This window comes from Ranitomeya variabilis, chromosome 4, assembly GCF_051348905.1.
Source record: "Ranitomeya variabilis isolate aRanVar5 chromosome 4, aRanVar5.hap1, whole genome shotgun sequence".
NCBI lineage: Eukaryota > Metazoa > Chordata > Amphibia > Anura > Dendrobatidae > Ranitomeya > Ranitomeya variabilis.
This window is the reverse complement of record NC_135235.1, coordinates 72,919,338-72,942,462: the sequence shown is the minus strand read 5'-3', so window position 1 is coordinate 72,942,462 and position 23,125 is coordinate 72,919,338. Positions and strand designations below refer to the sequence as shown.

Genomic DNA, 23,125 nt, shown 5'->3' with positions numbered 1-23,125 from the left:
TGGAGCGGGTGCAGAGAAGAGTGACCAAGGTTATTAGAGGACTGGGGGTCTGCCATACCAAGATAGGTTATTACACTTGGGGCTGCTTAGTTTGGAAAAACGAAAGCTAAGGGGTGATCTTATTTTAAAGTATAAATATATGAGGGGACAGTACAAAGACCTTTCTGATGATCTTTTTAATCATAGACCTGAGACAGGGACAAGGGGGCATCCTCTACGTCTGGAGGAAAGAATGTTTAAGCATAATAACAGACGCGGATTCTTTACTGTAAGAGCAGTGAGACTATGGAACTCTCTGCCGTATGATGTTGTAATGAGTGATTCATTACTTAAATTTAAGAGAGGACTGGATGCCTTTCTTGAAAAGTATAATGTTACAGGTTATATGCACTAGATTCCTTGATAGGGCGTTGATCCAGGGAACTAGTCTGACTGCCGTATGTGGAGTCGGGAAGGAATTGTTTTCCGCAATGTGGAGCTTACTCTTTGCCACATGTTTTGTTTTTGCCTACCTCTGGATCAACATGATAGGGCATGTTAGGTTAGGCTATGGGTTGAACTAGTTGGACTTAAAGTCTTCCTTCTACCTTAATAACTATGTAACTATGTAACCACCAACATGAGCTGACTCAGCAGCACTGCAGTTACACCAGATTGCCAGCGGTGGGAAAAACTGACATTAACACCTGATGGTCCTGGAAGGAAAAAAAGCGACTTTTAAAATAGAGTGGAACCAGAGCTGCCACGAATACAAAAATGGATCGTGACACTGTGTCCCATGATCCTGCCTAGTCTTCCCCCATATTGCGGCTTCTCTCTTTCAGTAAAAAACTTACCTAGCCGCGGTCCAGCGGCGTAGTCTCCTCCATCCAAGTGAAGCACAAACTCGCCGGCGCAAGACAGTGATGTCATACGACAACGATGTGCCGCAGGTGTTAGCTGCCGGCCGGTGATTGTCCGGCGGCTTTAAACTATTGCCATGCGGGACTGCATGGAAATAGATTTTAACTGAATGCCGATTATGCACGTTCAGTTACTGTACCGGCAGTATCCTCCTGCCCCTGGGATCCAGCGAGTAGAAGGGGGCCTAGTCAGTAAGGACAGTAATGCCCTTATGATGGCCCTGGACACAATGACCCTTGAGGTCCCTTCAAGCTCTAAAATTCTATGATTCTATGAAATAGATAATAAATAACATTTCCAACATGCCTACTTCACATCAGCATCAATTTTTAAATATATTTTTTTAATAGAAAGTCAGAAGGGTTAAACATTTATCAGCAATTTCTCATTTTTCCAACAAAATTTAGAAAACCAATTTTTTTTAAGGACCACATCACTTTTGAACCTTTGAGCACCCTATATGATAGAAAATACAAAAACTTGACAGCATGTTAAAAACTACACACCTCAAAGTGCTCAAAACCACATTTAAGAAGTTTATTAACCCTTTAAAGGGACACTGTCACCTGAATTTGGAGGGAACAATCTTTAGCCATAGGGGCGGGGTTTTCGGGTGTTTGATTCACCCTTTTCTTACCCGCTGGCTGCATGCTGGCTGCAATATGGGATTAAAGTTCATTCTCTGTCCTCCGTAGTACACGCCTGCGCAAGGCACGGAGGACAGAGAATGAACTTTAATCCCATATTGCAGCCAGCATGCAGCCAGCGGGTAAGGAAAGGGTGAATCAAACAGGCGAAAACCCCGCCCCTATGGCTAAAGATTGTTCCCTCCAAATTCAGGTGACAGTGTCCCTTTAATGGTTTCATGAGAAAACGCCCCAAAGAAATAAGATAAAATATAACTTTTAATATACAATATTAAAAATGGGACAAACAGCAATTACAAACACCACACTAAAAAAGTGCACATTGCATTCACCCTATAGATGAACCCTGGTCTGTGTGCCTGTCTGGGTGCGAAGATTGGCACCCTATAACAACCCACACGAGAATGACGCCCCCCACTCTCTTACGGCTGGCTATTGTCCTGTTGTGCCCTACCAATAAGTGCAAGCTGGTACACTTTCACAACATGTGAAGACAGTACCCAATAGTATGGGTCAGAAAAAACAGGCAGTGCATCTGTATTTATGTATATATATATATATATATATATATATATATATATATATATATACTAGCTGTACTACCCGGCTTCGCCCGGGGTAATAACTGCTGTTAGCAAAATAGAATGTGTTAACAAAAATTTATTCTGCACAAAAAAACCACAAAACAAATAGATAGAAATGCAATTATTAAAAGGCATAAACTAAGCTAATAGAAGCATTTTACAACATATATTTCAACACCAGAGATATTCCACACAGATTTAACTAAATTGGCCAAGTACTGTGAAGTATTCTTCTACTACTTATTCGAGAGCCTTTTGATAAACGACATTCTTAGTTTTTCCTTCAGGTGCAAAGACAAACAGATTTTTGGCTGTTCCAACTCTTGAACAGGCCACATAAAGTTGACCATGAGAAAAGCATGGAGATTGTAAATCTAAGCTAGCTGAAGAGCCCGGCGTTGCCTGGGCATAGTAAATATCTGTGGTTAGTTATAGCACCTCACTTCTCTTATTTTCCCATCACGCCTCTCATTTTCCCCATCACATCTTTCATTTTCCCCCTCACACCTCTCATTTTCCCCCTCACTCCTCTTATTTTCCCCCTCACTCCTCTCATTCCCCCCTAACACTTGTCATTTCGACCTCACATCTGTCATTTTCCGATCACTCCACTATTTTCCCTCACTCCTCTCATTTTGCACTCACACCTTTTCATTTTCACCTCACACCTCTCATTTTCACCTCAGTATATACATGTTTGTCATCTCCCTTATATATAGTATACACCTGAATGTCATCTCCTGTATATAGTATATACCTGTATGTCATCTCCCCTGTATATAGTATATACCTGCTGTGTGTCATCTCCCCTGTATATAGTATATACCTGTATGTCATCTCCTCCTATATATAGTATATACCTGTATGTAATCTCCTCCTGTATATAGTATATACCTGTGTCATCTCACCTATATATAGCATATATCTGTGTGTCATCTCCTCCTGTATATAGTATATACCTGTATGTCATCTCCTCCTATACATAGCATATACCTGTATGTCATCTGTTATGACCCCAATGGCGAGGGTCTCAGAGAAACAAGTAAGTCTGCGACGTACAAAAATCCAGCTCATAGGGCAGTGGTAACTGGGTTGACCATATATCTACTCCTAACGCCAACACTAGCAGTAGCCGGGGAACATGCCTACGTTGGTCGCTAGATGTCTCGCGCCAGCCGGAGGACTAACTACTAGGGTTGAGCGAAACGGGTCGTTCATTTTCAAAAGTCGCCGACTTTTGGCTAAGTCGGCGTCTCATGAAACCCGATCCGACCCCTGTGCTTGTCGGCCATGCGGTACGCGACTTTCGCGCCAAAGTCGCGTTTCAATGACGCGAAAAGCGCCATTTCTCAGCCAATGAAGGTGAACGCAGAGTGTGGGCAGCGTGATGACATAGGTCCTGGTCCCCACCATCTTAGAGAAGGGCATTGCAGTGATTGGCTTGCTGTCTGCGGCGTCACAGGGGCTATAAAGGGGCGTTCCCGCCGACCGCCATCTTACTGCTGCTGATCTGAGCTTAGGGAGAGGTTGCTGCCGCTTCGTCAGAAGCAGGGATAGCGTTAGGCAGGGTCCACTAACCACCAAACCGCTTGTGCTGTAGCGATTTCCACTGTCCAACACCACCTTCGGTGTGCAGGGACACTGGAAGCTACATTTTTTTTTTTCCCTCAGCGCTGTAGCTCATTGGGCTGCCCTAGAAGGCTCCGTGATAGCTGTATTGCTGTGTGTACGCCACTGTGCAAACCAACTGCTTTTTTCAAAGCACATATCCTCTTGTTCCTTCCTTTCTGCACAGCTATCTTTTTTGTTTGTCCACACTTTTTATTTAATTTGTGCATCAGTCCACTCCTATTGCTGCCTGCCATACCTGGCTTACATTACTGCAGGGAGATAGTAATTGTAGGACAGTCCCTGTTTTTTTTTTTTTTTTTTTTTGTGGAAGATTAAGATTGGCATTTCTGCTACAGTGCCATCCCTGTGTGTGCCATCTCTCACTGAGTGGGCCATAGAAAGCCTATTTATTTTTTTCCTTGATTTGTGTTCTAAAATCTACCTTAACACAAAAACACTACATCAATCAGTGGGAGAAAAATATTGGCCTCAGTCAGGGCTTGTGTGCCACTCCTGTGTGTGCCATCTCTCATTCAGTGGGCCATACAAAGCCTATTTATTTATTTATTTATTTTTAATATTATTGGGTTTCTAAAGTCTCCGTGAAAAAAAAAAAAAATACATAAAAAAACAGTGGGAGAGTAATATTGCCCTTTCAGCTTGTGTGCCAGTCTTGACTCCTGGGTGTGCCACCTCTCTCTCTCTAATTGTGGGCCATAGAAAGCCTATTTATTTTTTTGCTTTTTTTAATATTATTTGGTTTCTAAAGTCTCCCTGAAAAAAAAAAAAATACATAAAAAAACAGTGGGAGAGTAATATTGCCCTTTCAGCTTGTGTGCCAGTCTTGACTCCTGGGTGTGCCACCTCTCTCTCTCTAATTGTGGGCCATAGAAAGCCTATTTATTTTTTTGCTTTTTTTAATATTATTTGGTTTCTAAAGTCTCCCTGAAAAAAAAAAAAAACATAAAAAAACAGTGGGAGAGTAATATTGCCCTTTCAGCTTGTGTGCCAGTCTTGACTCCTGGGTGTGCCACCTCTCTCTCTCTAATTGTGGGCCATAGAAAGCCTATTTATTTTTTTGCTTTTTTTAATATTATTTGGTTTCTAAAGTCTCCCTGACAAAAAAAAAAGTACATAAAAAAACAGTGGGAGAGTAATATTGCCCTTTCAGCTTGTGTGCCAGTCTTGACTCCTGGGTGTGCCACCTCTCTCTCTCTAATTGTGGGCCATAGAAAGCCTATTTATTTTTTTGCTTTTTTTAATATTATTTGGTTTCTAAAGTCTCCCTGAAAAAAAAAAATACATAAAAAAACAGTGAGAGAGGGATATTGCCCTTTCAGCTTGTGTGCCAGTCTTGACTCCTGGGTGTGCCACCTCTCTCTCTCTAATTGTGGGCCATAGAAAGCTTATTTATTTTTTTGCTTTGTTTAATATTATTTGGTTTCTAAAGTCTCCCTGAAAAAAAAAAAAATACATAAAAAAACAGTGGGAGAGTAATATTGCCCTTTCAGCTTGTGTGCCAGTCTTGACTCCTGGGTGTGCCACCTCTCTCTCTCTAATTGTGGGCCATAGATAGCCTATTTATTTTTTTGCTTTTTTTAATATTATTTGGTTTCTAAAGTCTCCCTGAAAAAAAAAAAAAGTACATAAAAAAACAGTGGGAGAGTAATATTGCCCTTTCAGCTTGTGTGCCAGTCTTGACTCCTGGGTGTGCCACCTCTCTCTCTCTAATTGTGGGCCATAGAAAGCCTATTTATTTTTTTGCTTTTTTTAATATTATTTGGTTTCTAAAGTCTCCCTGAAAAAAAAAATACATAAAAAAACAGTGGGAGAGGGATATTGCCCTTTCAGCTTGTGTGCCAGTCTTGACTCCTGGGTGTGCCACCTCTCTCTCTCTAATTGTGGGCCATAGAAAGCCTATTTATTTTTTTGCTTTGTTTAATATTATTTGGTTTCTAAAGTCTCCCTGAAAAAAAACAAAACATAAAAAAACAGTGGGAGAGTAATATTGCCCTTTCAGCTTGTGTGCCAGTCTTGACTCCTGGGTGTGCCACCTCTCTCTCTCTAATTGTGGGCCATAGAAAGCCTATTTATTTTTTTGCTTTTTTTAATATTATTTGGTTTCTAAAGTCTCCCTGAAAAAAAAAAATACATAAAAAAACAGTGGGAGAGTAATATTGCCCTTTCAGCTTGTGTGCCAGTCTTGACTCCTGGGTGTGCCACCTCTCTCTCTCTAATTGTGGGCCATAGAAAGCCTATTTATTTTTTTGTTTTTTTTAATATTATTGGGTTTCTAAAGTCTCCCTGAAAAAAAAAAAATACATAAAAAAACAGTGGGAGAGTAATATTGCCCTTTCAGCTTGTGTGCCAGTCTTGACTCCTGGGTGTGCCACCTCTCTCTCTCTAATTGTGGGCCATAGAAAGCCTATTTATTTTTTTGCTTTGTTTAATATTATTTGGTTTCTAAAGTCTCCCTGAAAAAAAAAAATACATAAAAAAACAGTGGGAGAGTAATATTGCCCTTTCAGCTTGTGTGCCAGTCTTGACTCCTGGGTGTGCCACCTCTCTCTCTCTAATTGTGGGCCATAGAAAGCCTATTTATTTTTTTGCTTTTTTAAATATTATTTGGTTTCTAAAGTCTCCCTGAAAAAAAAAAATACATACAAAAACAGTGGGAGAGTAATATTGCCCTTTCAGCTTGTGTGCCAGTCTTGACTCCTGGGTGTGCCACCTCTCTCTCTCTAATTGTGGGCCATAGAAAGCCTATTTATTTATTTTTATTTTTTTATTAGTATTTGGTTTCTAAATTGTCCCTGAAAAAAACATTTTATCTTATTTGGTTTCTAAAGTCTCCCTGAGAAAAAAAAAAAAAATTAGGTGGGAGAATAATATTGACATTAGTGCTTGAGTGACAGTCCTGCGTGTGTGTCATCTCTGTGATTTTGTGCCACAGAAAACAGAGTGTGTAACATTGTGCCTGATTTTCCTTGTGGTCTCACCAACCTGTTAAGGGATATAGAAATCATACTGAAGTTATAGCTCACCGTGTAAGTTGTTTGACAGCAACAAATAAAGTTACTTTGGTTAATTTTTTAAAACAATGAGGAAGTCTGGTGCAAGAGGTCGTGGCCGTGGGCGTTCATTGTCAGCTGGTAATGATGGTAGTGGTAGTGGAGCATCAGGTGGTCGTGGGGATAAAAATATTCCACCTAAGTCTGGAGCTGTGGAGCCAGTTTCGTCGTCTGGCTACACAAGGCCTCGAACGCTCTCTTTTCTGGGAGTAGGAAAAACGCTTTTAAAGCCGGAGCAGCAACAGCAAGTTTTGGCTTACATTGCAGACTCAGCCTCTAGCTCTTTTGCCTCCTCTTCTGAAACTGGTAAATGTAAAAGCAGCGCGTCGCTTGTGGATGTTCACGGTCAGGGACAAGTCGCTTCCTTGTCCTCCTCAGCAAAAACTACAACAAGAGAGAAGGATGCAGCAGGCGACACAACGGGTCACTCCATGGAGCTCTTTACACATACCGTCCCTGGCTTAGAAAGTGAAACACTTAACAGGCCATGCCCATTACAAGTAGATTCTGACATGGAGTGCACTGATGCACAGCCACAGCCAGAGTACTATGCTGCTCCTTTGACTCAGACCACCACATTGCCCTCTCAGGGTACAGATCCACAATCAGACCCTGATGAGACTATGTTGCCCCGCCACGAACGCTATACCACAGACCGACACAGTGACACAGACGAAGTTGCACACGAGCTCGAAGAGGAGGTAATAGATGACCCGGTTGTTGACCCCGATTGGCAGCCATTGGGGGAACAGGGTGCAGGCAGCAGTAGTTCAGAAGCGGAGGTGGAGGAGGGGCCGCAGCAGGCATCAACATCGCAACAGGTTCCATCTGCCGGGCCCCTATCTGGCCCAAAACGCGTGTCAAAGCCAAAACCTGTTGGAGCACAGCGTTGCCATCCGGTTAAAGCTCAGTCTGCAATCCCTGAAAAGGGATCCGATGCTAGGAAGAGTGCAGTCTGGCATTTTTTTAAACAACATCCAATTGATCAGCGCAAAGTCATCTGTCAAAAATGTTCTACTAGCTTAAGCAGAGGTCAGAATCTGAAAAGTCTCAATACTAGTTGCATGCATAGACACTTAACCACCATGCATTTTCAAGCCTGGACTAACTACCAAACGTCCCTTAAGGTTGTAGCACCCTCGGCCAATGAAGCTAGTCATCAACGCAACATCCCTTCCGTCACTGTAAGGCCACCATTTTCCGCACCACCGGCAGTATCTGTGCAGGTTTCTTTGCCAGCCAAAAGCAGTCAGGGTCAGGGAATCACCAGTTTTGTAGGCGGAAATATTGCATCTAGGGCACCGGCGGAAACAATACCGTCTCCAACCGTCTCTCAGTCTGCCATGTCCACCGGCACACCCGCAAGTTCCACGATCTCCATCTCTCCAGTTCAGCTCACACTACATGAGACTCTGGTTAGAAAAAGGAAGTACTTATCCTCGCATCCGCGTACACAGGGTTTTAACGCCCACATAGCTAGACTAATCTCGTTAGAGATGATGCCCTACCGGTTAGTTGAAAGCGAAGCTTTCAAAGCCCTGATGGAGTACGCTGAACCACGATACGAGCTACCCAGTCGACACTTTTTTTCCAGAAAAGCCATCCCAGCCCTGCACCAGCATGTTAAACAGCGCATCGTCCATGCACTCAGGCAATCTGTGAGTACAAAGGTGCACCTGACTACAGATGCATGGACCAGTAGGCATGGCCAGGGACGTTATGTGTCCATCACGGCACACTGGGTGAATGTGGTGGATGCAGGGTCCACAGGGGACATCAATTTCGGGACAGTTGTGCCTAGCCCACGGTCTAGGAAACAGTTGGCTGTAGGCGTTCGCACCCCCTCCTCCTCCTCCTCCTCGTCCTCCTGCAGAAGCTACAGCTCTTCCACAGACCGCAGTCGGCCAACCACTCCATCGGCAGATGACACTGTTGCACACCAGTTGTCCCATTATGGGCCAGCTACTGGCAAGCGTCAGCAGGCTGTATTGGCTATGAAGTGTTTGGGCGACAACAGACACACCGCGGAAGTTCTGTCCGAGTTCTTGCAACAAGAAACGCAGTCGTGGCTGGGCACAGTAGATCTTGAGGCAGGCAAGGTAGTTAGTGATAACGGAAGGAATTTCATGGCTGCCATCTCCCTTTCCCAACTGAAACACATTCCTTGCCTGGCTCACACCTTAAACCTGGTGGTGCAGTGCTTATTGAAAACTTATCCTGGGTTCTCCGACCTGCTCCTCAAAGTGCGTGGACTTTGCTCACATATCCGACGTTCGCCTGTACACGCCAGCCGTATGCAGACCTATCAGCGGTCTTTGAACCTTCCCCAGCATCGCCTAATCATAGACGTTGCAACAAGGTGGAACTCAACACTGCACATGCTTCAGAGACTATGCCAACAGAGGCGGGCTGTTATGTTTTTGTGGGAGGATACACATACACGGGCAGGCAGTAGGATGGCAGACATGGAGTTGTCAGGTGTGCAGTGGTCGAAGATACAAGACATGTGTCAAGTCCTTCAGTGTTTTGAGGAATGCACACGGCTGGTTAGTGCAGACAACGCCGTAATAAGCATGAGCATCCCCCTAATGCGTCTGCTGATGCAAAGTTTGACGCACATAAAGGAGCAGGCGTCTGCACCAGAGGAAGAGGAAAGCCTTGATGACAGTCAGCCATTGTCTGGTCAGGGCAGTGTACAGGACGAGGTAGCGGGCGAAGAGGAGGTGGAGGACGAGGAGGATGATGGGGATGAGTATATTTTTAATGCGGAACCTTTCCCGGGGGCACTGGAAATTGGTTGTGTGTCAAGGCCGGGTTCTGGTTTTTTGAGGGACACAAGTGACGTAGATTTGCCTGCAACTGCCCCTCACCCAATCACAACCAGAGATTTGACAACTGGAACTTTGGCCCACATGGCGGATTATGCCTTACGTATCCTAAAAAGGGACACACGCATAACGAAAATGATGAACGATGACGATTACTGGTTGGCCTGCCTCCTTGATCCACGCTATAAAGGCAAATTGCAAAATATTATGCCACATGAGAACTTGGAACTAATATTAGCAACCAAACAATCAACTCTTGTTGACCGTTTGCTTCAGGCATTCCCAGCACACAGCGCACGTGATCGTTCTCACACGAGCTCAAGGGGGCAACAGACTAGGAGTGTTAGGGGTGCACACATCAGAAGTGGCGTTGGACAGAGGGGTTTTCTGACCAGGTTGTGGAGTGATTTTGCTATGACCGCAGACAGGACAGGTATTGCTGCATCAATTGAAAGTGACAGGAGACAACATTTGTCCAGTATGGTTACTAACTATTTTTCATCCCTTATCGATGTTCTCCCTCAACCGTCATTCCCATTTGTTTACTGGGCATCAAAATTAGACACCTGGCCAGAATTGGCAGAATATGCATTGCAGGAGCTTGCTTGCCCGGCAGCAAGTGTCCTATCAGAAAGAGTATTCAGTGCTGCAGGTTCAATATTAACCGAAAAAAGGACTCGTCTGGCTACCCAAAATGTTGACGATCTAACATTCATTAAAATGAACCACAACTGGATTTCGAAATCTTTTGCCCCACCTTGCCCGGCCGACACCTAGCTTTCCTATGAAAAGCTCTTGCTTGTGAATTACTTTTCTAATGTCTAATTTGCTGCATCTGATTGTACAGCATACGACATGTTTACACCTCCCTAAATGGCCAAACTCCCCACACGGGGCCGTGGTATCGCGACTTGGCGCAAGCACCCGTGAGACTGCTGTTTGTCTGAAGAGGTGGGTGTGCTCGCTTTTGGTTGACGGCATTGCTACTGGGTCCCTCATAGTACAATGTAGTGTCTCTGGCGGTGGTGGTGCGCACCCAACGTCAGACACACCGTTGTAACATGAGGGGCCCTGGGGCGGTCCCGCCGGCCTCAAGAGAGTTCCCCCCTCCCCCAGCTCAAACTGTGCTCTACCACGTGCAAAATTATGTCGCACAGCTCCACCAATCTTTAGTCTATTCGCTGACATCATTCAATGTCTGGCACTGACAATACAAATTTGTAGACATCTATGATGCAACTTAAAGTAGTCTGTGTCTGTGTCCTATATTGGCACCATTAAATAGTTACTGCCAAATTACTATGTCAGAAACTCAGCAGATGAGCCCACCCCTGTACCTAAGTATGCCACCTTTTTTTTTTTTTGGTTGTTTTGCGAGACATTAACATCTATTTATATTTTGGGAGTACTGGGACAGACACTCCTTGCAATACTCCTCCACTGACCACCAAGCTGCCTGCCCGTGTATCCATGTAACCGATGTAAAACAGCCATGAGCCTATTGTTTGTTATTTTAGGCCTTTGATAGCCTGTCTGCGGTCCCTACTTTAAATACTCCTCCACTGACCACCAAGCTGCCTGCCCGTGTATCCATGTAACCGATGTAAAACTGCCATAAGCCTATTGTTTGTTATTTTAGGCCTTTGATAGCCTGTCTGCGGTCCCTACTTTAAATACTCCTCCACTGACCACCAAGCTGCCTGCCCGTGTATCCATGTAACCGATGTAAAACTGCCATAAGCCTATTGTTTGTTATTTTAGGCCTTTGATAGCCTGTCTGCGGTCCCTACTTTAAATACTCCTCCACTGACCACCAAGCTGCCTGCCCGTGTATCCATGTAACCGATGTAAAACTGCCATAAGCCTATTGTTTGTTATTTTAGGCCTTTGATAGCCTGTCTGCGGTCCCTACTTTAAATACTCCTCCACTGAACACCAAGCTGCCTGCCCGTGTATCCATGTAACCGATGTAAAACTGCCATAAGCCTATTGTTTGTTATTTTAGGCCTTTGATAGCCTGTCTGCGGTCCCTACTTTAAATACTCCTCCACTGACCACCAAGCTGCCTGCCCGTGTATCCATGTAACCGATGTAAAACAGCCATGAGCCTATTGTTTGTTATTTTAGGCCTTTGATAGCCTGTCTGCGGTCCCTACTTTAAATACTCCTCCACTGACCACCAAGCTGCCTGCCCGTGTATCCATGTAACCGATGTAAAACAGCCATGAGCCTATTGTTTGTTATTTTAGGCCTTTGATAGCCTGTCTGCGGTCCCTACTTTAAATACTCCTCCACTGACCACCAAGCTGCCTGCCCGTGTATCCATGTAACCGATGTAAAACTGCCATAAGCCTATTGTTTGTTATTTTAGGCCTTTGATAGCCTGTCTGCGGTCCCTACTTTAAATACTCCTCCACTGACCACCAAGCTGCCTGTGTATCCATGTAACCGATGTAAAACTGCCATGAGCCTATTGTTTGTTATTTTAGGCCTTTGATAGCCTGTCTGCGGTCCCTACTTTAAATACTCCTCCACTGACCAGCAAGCTGCCTGTGTATCCATGTAACCGATATAAAACTGCCATAAGCCTATTGTTTGTTATTTTAGGCCTTTGATAGCCTGTCTGCGGTCCCTACTTTAAATACTCCTCCACTGACCACCAAGCTGCCTGCCCGTGTATCCAGGTAACCGATGTAAAACTGCAGTATTTTGCTTATAAAAAAGAAAATACTGGAGAGATATCAAATGCAGACATTTTAACATTAAAAACAAAAACACATACAACAAAAAACTGGTACAGTACAAAAATTGGCCACCAGCTACAAAAACTTTCTCCTGCAAGTAGTTAACTGAAAGGTTTTTTTCCATTGAAAACACAGATATGGCATCCACCGAGTGTTGTCCTGTCGCGTCTTCTTTATATTATTGCCAAGAAGCTGCAACTGAATAAAGCTGAGCTTCTACCTTCTGCCTCTTATTAACTGCTTTTTTTTAAAAAAATTGTCCACCAGCTACAAAAACTTTCTCCTGCAAGTAGTTAACTGAAAGGTTTTTTCCATTGAAAACACAGATATGGCATCCACCGAGTGTTGTCCTGTCGCGTCTTCTTTATATTATTGCCAAGAAGCTGCAACTGAATAAAGCTGAGCTTCTACCTTCTGCCTCTTATTAACTGCTTTTTTTAAAAAAAATTGTCCACCAGCTACAAAAACTTTCTCCTGCAAGTAGTTAACTGAAAGGTTTTTTTCCATTGAAAACACAGATATGGCATCCACCGAGTGTTGTCCTGTCGCGTCTTCTTTATATTATTGCCAAGAAGCTGCAACTGAATAAAGCTGAGCTTCTACCTTCTGCCTCTTATTAACTGCTTTTTTTAAAAAAAGTTGTCCACCAGCTACAAAAACTTTCTCCTGCAAGTAGTTAACTGAAAGGTTTTTTTCCATTGAAAACACAGATATGGCATCCACCGAGTGTTGTCCTGTCGCGTCTTCTTTATATTATTGCCAAGAAGCTGCAACTGAATAAAGCTGAGCTTCTACCTTCTGCCTCTTATTAACTGCTTTTTTTTAAAAAAATTGTCCACCAGCTACAAAAACTTTCTCCTGCAAGTAGTTAACTGAAAGGTTTTTTTCCATTGAAAACACAGATATGGCATCCACCGAGTGTTGTCCTGTCGCGTCTTCTTTATATTATTGCCAAGAAGCTGCAACTGAATAAAGCTGTGCTTCAACCTTCTGTTCCAAATTACCATTTTTAAAAATGCCATTGGCTGTTCCGGCCTACTAAAGGTGTCTGTCTGCCCCTGCCTGGTGTTGTCCTCAACTGAATAAAGCTGAGCTTCAACCTTCAGTTCCAAATTACCATTTTTAAAAATGCAATTGGCTGTTCCGGCCTACTAAAGGTGAATGTCTGCCCCTGCCTGGTGTTGTCCTCAACTGAATAAAGCTGAGCTTCTACCTTCTGTTCCAAATTACCATTTTTAAAAATGCCATTGGCTGTTCCGGCCTACTAAAGGTGTCTGTCTGCCCCTGCCTGGTGTTGTCCTCAACTGAATAAAGCTGAGCTTCTACCTTCTGTTCCAAATTACCATTTTTAAAAATACCATTGGCTGTTCCGGCCTACTAAAGGTGTCTGTCTGCCCCTGCCTGGTGTTGTCCTCAACTGAATAAAGCTGAGCTTCAACCTTCAGTTCCAAATTACCATTTTTAAAAATGCAATTGGCTGTTCCGGCCTACTAAAGGTGAATGTCTGCCCCTGCCTGGTGTTGTCCTCAACTGAATAAAGCTGAGCTTCTACCTTCTGTTCCAAATTACCATTTTTAAAAATGCCATTGGCTGTTCCGGCCTACTAAAGGTGTCTGTCTGCCCCTGCCTGGTGTTGTCCTCAACTGAATAAAGCTGAGCTTCAACCTTCAGTTCCAAATTACCATTTTTAAAAATGCAATTGGCTGTTCCGGCCTACTAAAGGTGAATGTCTGCCCCTGCCTGGTGTTGTCCTCAACTGAATAAAGCTGAGCTTCTACCTTCTGTTCCAAATTACCATTTTTAAAAATGCCATTGGCTGTTCCGGCCTACTAAAGGTGTCTGTCTGCCCCTGCCTGGTGTTGTCCTCAACTGAATAAAGCTGAGCTTCAACCTTCAGTTCCAAATTACCATTTTTAAAAATGCAATTGGCTGTTCCGGCCTACTAAAGGTGAATGTCTGCCCCTGCCTGGTGTTGTCCTCAACTGAATAAAGCTGAGCTTCTACCTTCTGTTCCAAATTACCATTTTTAAAAATGCCATTGGCTGTTCCGGCCTACTAAAGGTGTCTGTCTGCCCCTGCCTGGTGTTGTCCTCAACTGAATAAAGCTGAGCTTCAACCTTCAGTTCCAAATTACCATTTTTAAAAATGCAATTGGCTGTTCCGGCCTACTAAAGGTGAATGTCTGCCCCTGCCTGGTGTTGTCCTCAACTGAATAAAGCTGAGCTTCTACCTTCTGTTCCAAATTACCATTTTTAAAAATGCCATTGGCTGTTCCGGCCTACTAAAGGTGTCTGTCTGCCCCTGCCTGGTGTTGTCCTCAACTGAATAAAGCTGAGCTTCAACCTTCAGTTCCAAATTACCATTTTTAAAAATGCAATTGGCTGTTCCGGCCTACTAAAGGTGAATGTCTGCCCCTGCCTGGTGTTGTCCTCAACTGAATAAAGCTGAGCTTCTACCTTCTGTTCCAAATTACCATTTTTAAAAATGCCATTGGCTGTTCCGGCCTACTAAAGGTGTCTGTCTGCCCCTGCCTGGTGTTGTCCTCAACTGAATAAAGCTGAGCTTCAACCTTCAGTTCCAAATTACCATTTTTAAAAATGCAATTGGCTGTTCCGGCCTACTAAAGGTGAATGTCTGCCCCTGCCTGGTGTTGTCCTCAACTGAATAAAGCTGAGCTTCTACCTTCTGTTCCAAATTACCATTTTTAAAAATGCCATTGGCTGTTCCGGCCTACTAAAGGTGTCTGTCTGCCCCTGCCTGGTGTTGTCCTCAACTGAATAAAGCTGAGCTTCAACCTTCAGTTCCAAATTACCATTTTTAAAAATGCAATTGGCTGTTCCGGCCTACTAAAGGTGAATGTCTGCCCCTGCCTGGTGTTGTCCTCAACTGAATAAAGCTGAGCTTCTACCTTCTGTTCCAAATTACCATTTTTAAAAATGCCATTGGCTGTTCCGGCCTACTAAAGGTGTCTGTCTGCCCCTGCCTGGTGTTGTCCTCAACTGAATAAAGCTGAGCTTCAACCTTCAGTTCCAAATTACCATTTTTAAAAATGCAATTGGCTGTTCCGGCCTACTAAAGGTGAATGTCTACCCCTGCCTGGTGTTGTCCTCAACTGAATAAAGCTGAGCTTCTACCTTCTGTTCCAAATTACCATTTTTAAAAATGCCATTGGCTGTTCCGGCCTACTAAAGGTGTCTGTCTGCCCCTGCCTGGTGTTGTCCTCAACTGAATAAAGCTGAGCTTCAACCTTCAGTTCCAAATTACCATTTTTAAAAATGCAATTGGCTGTTCCGGCCTACTAAAGGTGAATGTCTGCCCCTGCCTGGTGTTGTCCTCAACTGAATAAAGCTGAGCTTCTACCTTCTGTTCCAAATTACCATTTTTAAAAATGCCATTGGCTGTTCCGGCCTACTAAAGGTGTCTGTCTGCCCCTGCCTGGTGTTGTCCTCAACTGAATAAAGCTGAGCTTCAACCTTCAGTTCCAAATTACCATTTTTAAAAATGCAATTGGCTGTTCCGGCCTACTAAAGGTGAATGTCTGCCCCTGCCTGGTGTTGTCCTCAACTGAATAAAGCTGAGCTTCTACCTTCTGTTCCAAATTACCATTTTTAAAAATGCCATTGGCTGTTCCGGCCTACTAAAGGTGTCTGTCTGCCCCTGCCTGGTGTTGTCGTCAACTGAATAAAGCTGAGCTTCTACCTTCTGTTCCAAATTACCATTTTTAAAAATGCCATTGGCTGTTCCGGCCTACTAAAGGTGTCTGTCTGCCCCTGCCTGGTGTTGTCCTCAACTGAATAAAGCTGAGCTTCAACCTTCAGTTCCAAATTACCATTTTTAAAAATGCAATTGGCTGTTCCGGCCTACTAAAGGTGAATGTCTGCCCCTGCCTGGTGTTGTCCTCTACTGAATAAAGCTGAGCTTCTACCTTCTGTTCCAAATTACCATTTTTAAAAATGCCATTGGCTGTTCCGGCCTACTAAAGGTGTCTGTCTGCCCCTGCCTGGTGTTGTCCTCAACTGAATAAAGCTGAGCTTCAACCTTCAGTTCCAAATTACCATTTTTAAAAATGCAATTGGCTGTTCCGGCCTACTAAAGGTGAATGTCTGCCCCTGCCTGGTGTTGGCCTCAACTGAATAAAGCTGAGCTTCTACCTTCTGTTCCAAATTACCATTTTTAAAAATGCAATTGGCTGTTCCGGCCTACTAAAGGTGTCTGTCTGCCCCTGCCTGGTGTTGTCCTCAACTGAATAAAGCTGAGCTTCTACCTTCTGTTCCAAATTACCATTTTTAAAAATGCCATTGGCTGTTCCGGCCTACTAAAGGTGTCTGTCTGCCCCTGCCTGGTGTTGTCCTCAACTGAATAAAGCTGAGCTTCAACCTTCAGTTCCAAATTACCATTTTTAAAAATGCAATTGGCTGTTCCGGCCTACTAAAGGTGAATGTCTGCCCCTGCCTGGTGTTGTCCTCAACTGAATAAAGCTGAGCTTCAACCTTCAGTTCCAAATTACCATTTTTAAAAATGCAATTGGCTGTTCCGGCCTACTAAAGGTGAATGTCTGCCCCTGCCTGGTGTTGTCCTCAACTGAACAAAGCTGAGCTTCCACATTCTGGCTTTCGCCCTATACTATCAGATATTAAACTGCATTTGGCCTACTAGTGTGGTTAGGCCCTTGAAACAGTGTCTGCTGCTCTTGGGTTTGCTACTCCACTGAACAAAGCAATGCCGCCTGTTTAGTCCTGTTACCAATTTTGAACTGCATTTAGCCTACTTTATTCTTTGGCCCTATATCTGTTTCCTCCTCATCCTGCCCATTGCCCAGCCACTGCTAGATGAGTCTGCTGGTACATTGACCTAGACCACTACATTCCCCTTATACTCTACACAGCCAGAATCTGACCCTGCTGAAAGTAAGGTTCCCCTTCCCGCATGTTATACCACCTTACACAGGGACAGAGAGGAAGGTGCAGATGAAAGTGCAGGTTCCTTCATCAGGTGGGGGGGCATACTCGTTGGCGACGTCACTGGCACAGGGCCCCTCAGAGTACGCAAAAGTGTCGCTGCTGGTGGGAGGCGCCCCCGCCATGCAAACACACCGCCGTACTTTGAGGGGCCCTGTGCCAGAGCCAATGCGAACGAGTGGGCCCCCCCTGCTTGCTCAGGATCACAGCACTTGCAACGTTGAAATACTTACCTCTCCCTGCTCCACCGCCGTGACGTATTCCACGTTTCCTGGGCCCACTAAAACCTTGAACCAGCCCTACCCCCCACAAATTTGCCAAATGACCCCCAATTCCCTATGCCCAACTATTATTATAAAGTTAATTAAGATTGACAAGCTTCAGAAACAAGAATGGATGTTTTTGGCATTAAAATGGGCACTGTAGGTGTTTTCCTGGCCTCCACTCACTGCCGACTATGCTTCCCCATTGACTTGCATTGGGTTTCGTGTTTCGGTCGATCCCCGACTTTTAGCGATAATCGGCCGACTGCACTCGACTCGACTCTGGACAAAATCGGGTTTCACAAAACCCGACTCGATCTTAAAAAAATGAAAGTCGCTCAACTCTACTAACTACCCCTAGAAGAGGAAAACAAAGACCTCTCTTGCCTCCAGAGAATAGACCCCAAAAGTAGGATAGTAGCCCCCCACAAATAATAACGGTGAGGTAAGAGGAAATGACAAACACAGAGATGAACTAGGTTTTAGCAAAGAGAGGCCCACTTACTAATAGCAGAATGTAGTAAGATAACTTATATGGTCAACAAAAACCCTATCAAAATCCACGCTGGAGATTCAAGAACCCCCGAACCGTCTAACGGCCCGGGGGGAGAACACCAGCCACCCTAGAGCTTCCAGCAAGGTCAGGAAACAGATTATATACAAGCTGGACAAAAATGCAAACCAAAACAAATAGCAAAAAGCAAGGAAGCAGACTTAGCTTAATCAAGCAGGAACCAGGATCAGTAGACAAGAGCACTACAGATTAGCTCTGATATCAACGTTGCCAGGCATTGAACTGAAGGTCCAGGGAGCTTATATAGCAACACCCCTGACCTAACGACCCAGGTGAGCATACAAGGGATGAATGACATACCCAGAGTCAAATCACTAGTAGCCACTAGAGGGAGCCAAAAGGTAAATTCACAACAGTCATCTCCTCCTGTATATACTATATACCTGTAGGTAATCTGCTCCTGTATATAGTATATACCTGTGTGTCATCTCCTTCTGTATATAGTATATACCTGTATGTCATCTCCTGCTGTATGTAGTATGTACCTGTATGTCATCTCCTCCTCTATATAGTATATACCTGTGTGTCATCTCTCCTGTATATAGTATATATGTGTCATCTCCTCCTGCATATAGTATATACCTGTGTGTCATCTCCCCTGTAAATAGTATATACCTGTGTGTCATCTCCTCCTGTATATAGTATATATCTGTATGTCATCTCCTCCTGTATTAGACCTCTTTCACACGTTATTTGGTCAGTATTTTTACCTCAGTATTTGTAAGCTAAATTGGCAGCCTGATAAATCCCCAGCCAACAGTAAGCCCACCCCCTGGCAGTATATATTAGCTCACACATACACATAATAGACTGGTCATGTGACTGACAGCTGCCGGATTCCTATATGGTACATTTGTTGCTCTTGTAGTTTGTCAGCTTATTAATCAGATTTTTATTTTTGAAGGATAATACCAGACTTGTGTGTGTTTTAGGGCGAGTTTCGTGTGTCAAGTTGTGTGTGTTGAGTTGCGTGTGGCGACATGCATGTAGCGACTTTTGTGAGATGAGTTTTGTGTGGCGACATGCGTGTAGCAACTTTTTGTGTGTCGAGTTGCATGTGACAGGTTAGTGTAGCAAGTTGTGTGCAGCAAGTTTTGCGCATGGCGAGTTTTGCGTGTGGTGCCTTTTGAGTATGTGCAAGTTTTGTGTGAGGCAACTTTTGCATGTGTTGCAACTTTTGTGCATGTGGCAATTTTTCCGCGTGTGCAAGTTTTGCGTGTGGCGAGTTTTCCATGAGGTGAGTTTTGCACGTGTGGCGAGTTTTGCATGTGGAGAGTTTTGCGCGTGGCGAGTTTTGAGCGGCGACTTTTGTGTTTCAACTTTTATGTGGCGAGGTTGGTGTATGTGTGGTGAAATGTGCGCTGAGGGTGGTATATGTGTTCGAGCACGTGGTAGTGTGTGGCGCATTTTGTGTGTGTGTGTTCATATCCCCGTGGTGGTGTGGTGATTATCCCATGTCGGGGCCCCACCTTAGCAACTGTACAGTACTCTTTGGCGCCATCGCTCTCATTCTTTAAGTCTCCCTTGTTCACATCTGGCAGCTGTTAATTTGCCTCCAACACTTTTCCTTTCATTTTTTCCCCATTATGTAGATAGGGGCAAAATTGTTTGAATTGGAAAGCGCGGGGTTAAAATTTCACCTCACAACATAGCTTTGACGCTCTCAGGGTCCAGACGTGTGACTGTGCTAAATTTTGTGCCTGTAGCTGCAACGCCTCCAACACTTTTCCTTTCACTTTTTCCCCATTATGTAGATAGGGGCAAAATTGTTTGGTGAATTGGAAAGCGCGGGGTTAAAATTTCACCTCACAACATAGCCTATGACGCTCTCAGGGTCCAGAGGTGTGACTGTGCAAAATTTTGTGGCTGTAGCTGCGACGGTTCAGATGCCAATCCCGGACATACATACACACATACATACACACATTCAGCTTTATATATTATATATATATATATATATATATATATATATATATATATATATATATATACAGTACAGACCAAAAGTTTGGACACACCTCATTTAAAGATTTTTCTGTATTTTCATGACTATGAAAATTGTAAATTCACACTGAAGGCATCAAAACTACTCGTATGAATTAACACATGTGGAATTATATACTTAAAGGGACTCTGTCACCCCCTCCAGCCATTATAAACTAAAAGAGCCACCTTGTGCAGCAGTAATGCTGCATTCTGAAAAGGTGGCTCTTTTAGTTATTGGTGAAGTCAAAGCAGAAATAAAGCGTTTTATAATTTAGCAAATATACCTGCCCTGGAGGCAGGTCTTAACCCCCTGCTGCACACACCACACTGCCGTCATTCAAGACTTCTTCGGCGCCGGGCGCCGCCCCCTCCGCACTGTTTTCAAATCAGATCCGGCGCCTGCGCTGTTTTGTTCTGCCTGGGGCAGGCGCAGTGAACGCTGCCCGTCTGACCTCAGATGCAGTCTCGCAGACTGCGCCTGTGCGGCCACCCAGCTTGTGAATCCCAGCCCCGCACTGTGCATAATGCATAACACACTGCGGGGCTGGGATTCACAAGCTGGGTGGCCACACAGGCGCAGTCTGCGAGACTGCATCTGAGGTCAGACGGGCAGCGTTCACTGCGCTTGCCCCAGGCAGAACAAAACAGCGCAGGCGCCGGATTTGATTTGAAAACAGCGTGGAGAGGGCGGCGCCCGGCGCCGAAGAAGCCTTGAGTGACGACAGTGTGGCTTGTGCAGCAGGGGGGTTAAGACCTGCCTCCAGGGTTAAAGACAGCTATTTTTGCTAAATTATAAAACGCTTTATTTCTGCTTTGACTGCACCAATAACTGAAAGAGCCACCTTGTCAGAATGCAGCATTACTGCTGCACAAGGTGGCTCTTTTAGCTTATAATGGCTGGAGGGGGTGACAGAGTCCCTTTAACAAAAAAGTGTGAAAAAACTGAAAATATGTCTTATATTCTAGGTTCTTCAAAGTAGACACCTTTTGCCTTGATGACTGCTTTGCACACTCTTGGCATTCTCTTGATGAGCTTCAAGAGGTAGTCACTGGAAATAATCTTCCAACAATCTTGAAGGAGTTCCCAGAGATGCTTAGCACTTGTTGGCCCTTTTGCCTTCACTCTGCGGTCCAGCTCACCCCAAACCATCTCGATTGGGTTCAGGTCTGGTGTCTGTGGAGGCCATGTCATCTGGCGTAGCACCCCATCACTCTCCTTCTTAGTCAAATAGCCCTTACACAAACTGGAGGTGTGTTTGGGGTCATTGTCCTGTTGAAAAATAAATGATGGTTCAACTAAACGCAAACCAGATGGAATAGTATGTCACTGCAAGATGCTGTGGTAGCCATGCTGGTTCAGTATGCCTTCAGTTTTGAATAAATCCCCAACAGTGTCACCAGCAAAGCTCCCCCACACCATCACACCTCCTCCTCCATGCTTCACGGTGGGAACCAGGCATGTAGAGTCCATCCGTTCACCTTTTCTGCATCGCACAAAGACACGGTGGTTGGAACCAAAGATCTCAAATTTGGACTCATCAGACCAAAGCACAGATTTCCACTGGTCTAATGTCCATTCCTTGTGTTCTTTAGCCCAAACATGTCTCTTCTGCTTGTTGCCTGTCCTTAGCAGTGGTTTCCTAGCAGCTATTTTACCATGAAGGCCTGCTGCACAAAGTCTCCTCTTAACAGTTGCTGTAGACATGTGTCTGCTGCTAGAACTCTATGTGGCATTGACCTGGTCTCTAATCTGAGCTGCTGTTAACCTGCGATTTCTGAGGCTGGTGACTCGGATAAACTTATCCTCAGAAGCAGAGGTGACTCTTGGTCTTCCTTTCCTGGGGCGGTCCTCATGCGAGCCAGTTTCTTTGTAGCGCTTGATGGTTTTTGCCACTGCACTTGGGGACACTTTCAAAGTTTTCCCAATTTTTCGGACTGACTGACCTTCATTTCTTAAAGTAATGATGGCCACTGGTTTTTCTTTACTTAGCTGCTTCTTTCTTGCCATAATACAAATTCTAACTGTCTATTCAATAGGACTATCAGCTGTGTATCCACAAGACTTCTGCTCAACACAACTGATGGTCCCAACCCCATTTATAAGGCAAGAAATCCCATTATTAAACTTGACAGGGCACACCCTAAATGAGAAGGTGTGTCCAAACATTTGGTCTGCACTGTATATATATATATATATATATATATATATATATATATATATATAAATTCAGGTCAGGGAAAAGAAGTGAAATACCATGCTTGATACAGACAATATATGTCAAAAAATTGATAAGAGAACCCCCCTCTCTAATCTGTACCTCCGATGCTCCCTACCTATCAGCGGAGGTTGGCACCCTACTTGTCAGCGGATATGGAGCCACCGCTCCACAACGGCTAGCCCTAGAAGACCCTACTGATATACAGGCCACAATAAACACATCTAAGGGGTATTCCCATCAAAGTGGAACAACACAGTTTAACCATATTCAGTTATAAGAATGAATCATAAAGTTAATATAAACATTGGGAATGGATAAGAGGGGTACTCATCAAACATGGTTATCTGGAACCTGTACGTGTTTCACCTGACGGCTCCTAAGGAGGTTATATAGATAGATACTGGAGTTCAGATTTTGCTAGAATGGTTTCAGAGCGCCATGTCATACGGGCAGAACCCCCACAAAAGTGACCCCAGTTTACAAACTACAACTTTAATTGAGTTAATCTAAACATTGATAGCAGCATTTAGAGGATTAAATGGCCCGGGGCAGTACGAGTAGCGCTCCTGGAAGTGACAGCCGGGTTTCAGCTATAACTTCAGCCTAGTTACCTGAGGTGATCACGTGGGCGCAGCTACTGTACTGTGCACGATTGCCATGACTTACTCACACATCAAAGGTTGGGAACACCTATAAGAACATGACTTATGGGCACGTGAAAGGTCGTGAAGGGGTTA

At 44.3% G+C, this 23,125-nt stretch overlaps 1 protein-coding gene across 9 annotated transcripts in view; it reads right to left on the bottom strand.

The window, feature by feature from the left end:
* LOC143769817 (uncharacterized) overlaps positions 1-23,125 on the bottom strand; it is a 205,216-nt gene that overhangs the window by 139,020 nt on the left and 43,071 nt on the right. The window contains exon 4 of one of the 9 annotated variants that reach the window (XM_077258732.1): positions 21,154-21,439. The exons of the other annotated variants lie outside the window; for them this stretch is intronic. Within the exon in view, the coding sequence (XP_077114847.1) occupies positions 21,154-21,439 (286 nt within the window). The remainder of the gene's footprint in view (positions 1-21,153; positions 21,440-23,125) is intronic. 9 annotated transcript variants of the gene reach the window in all.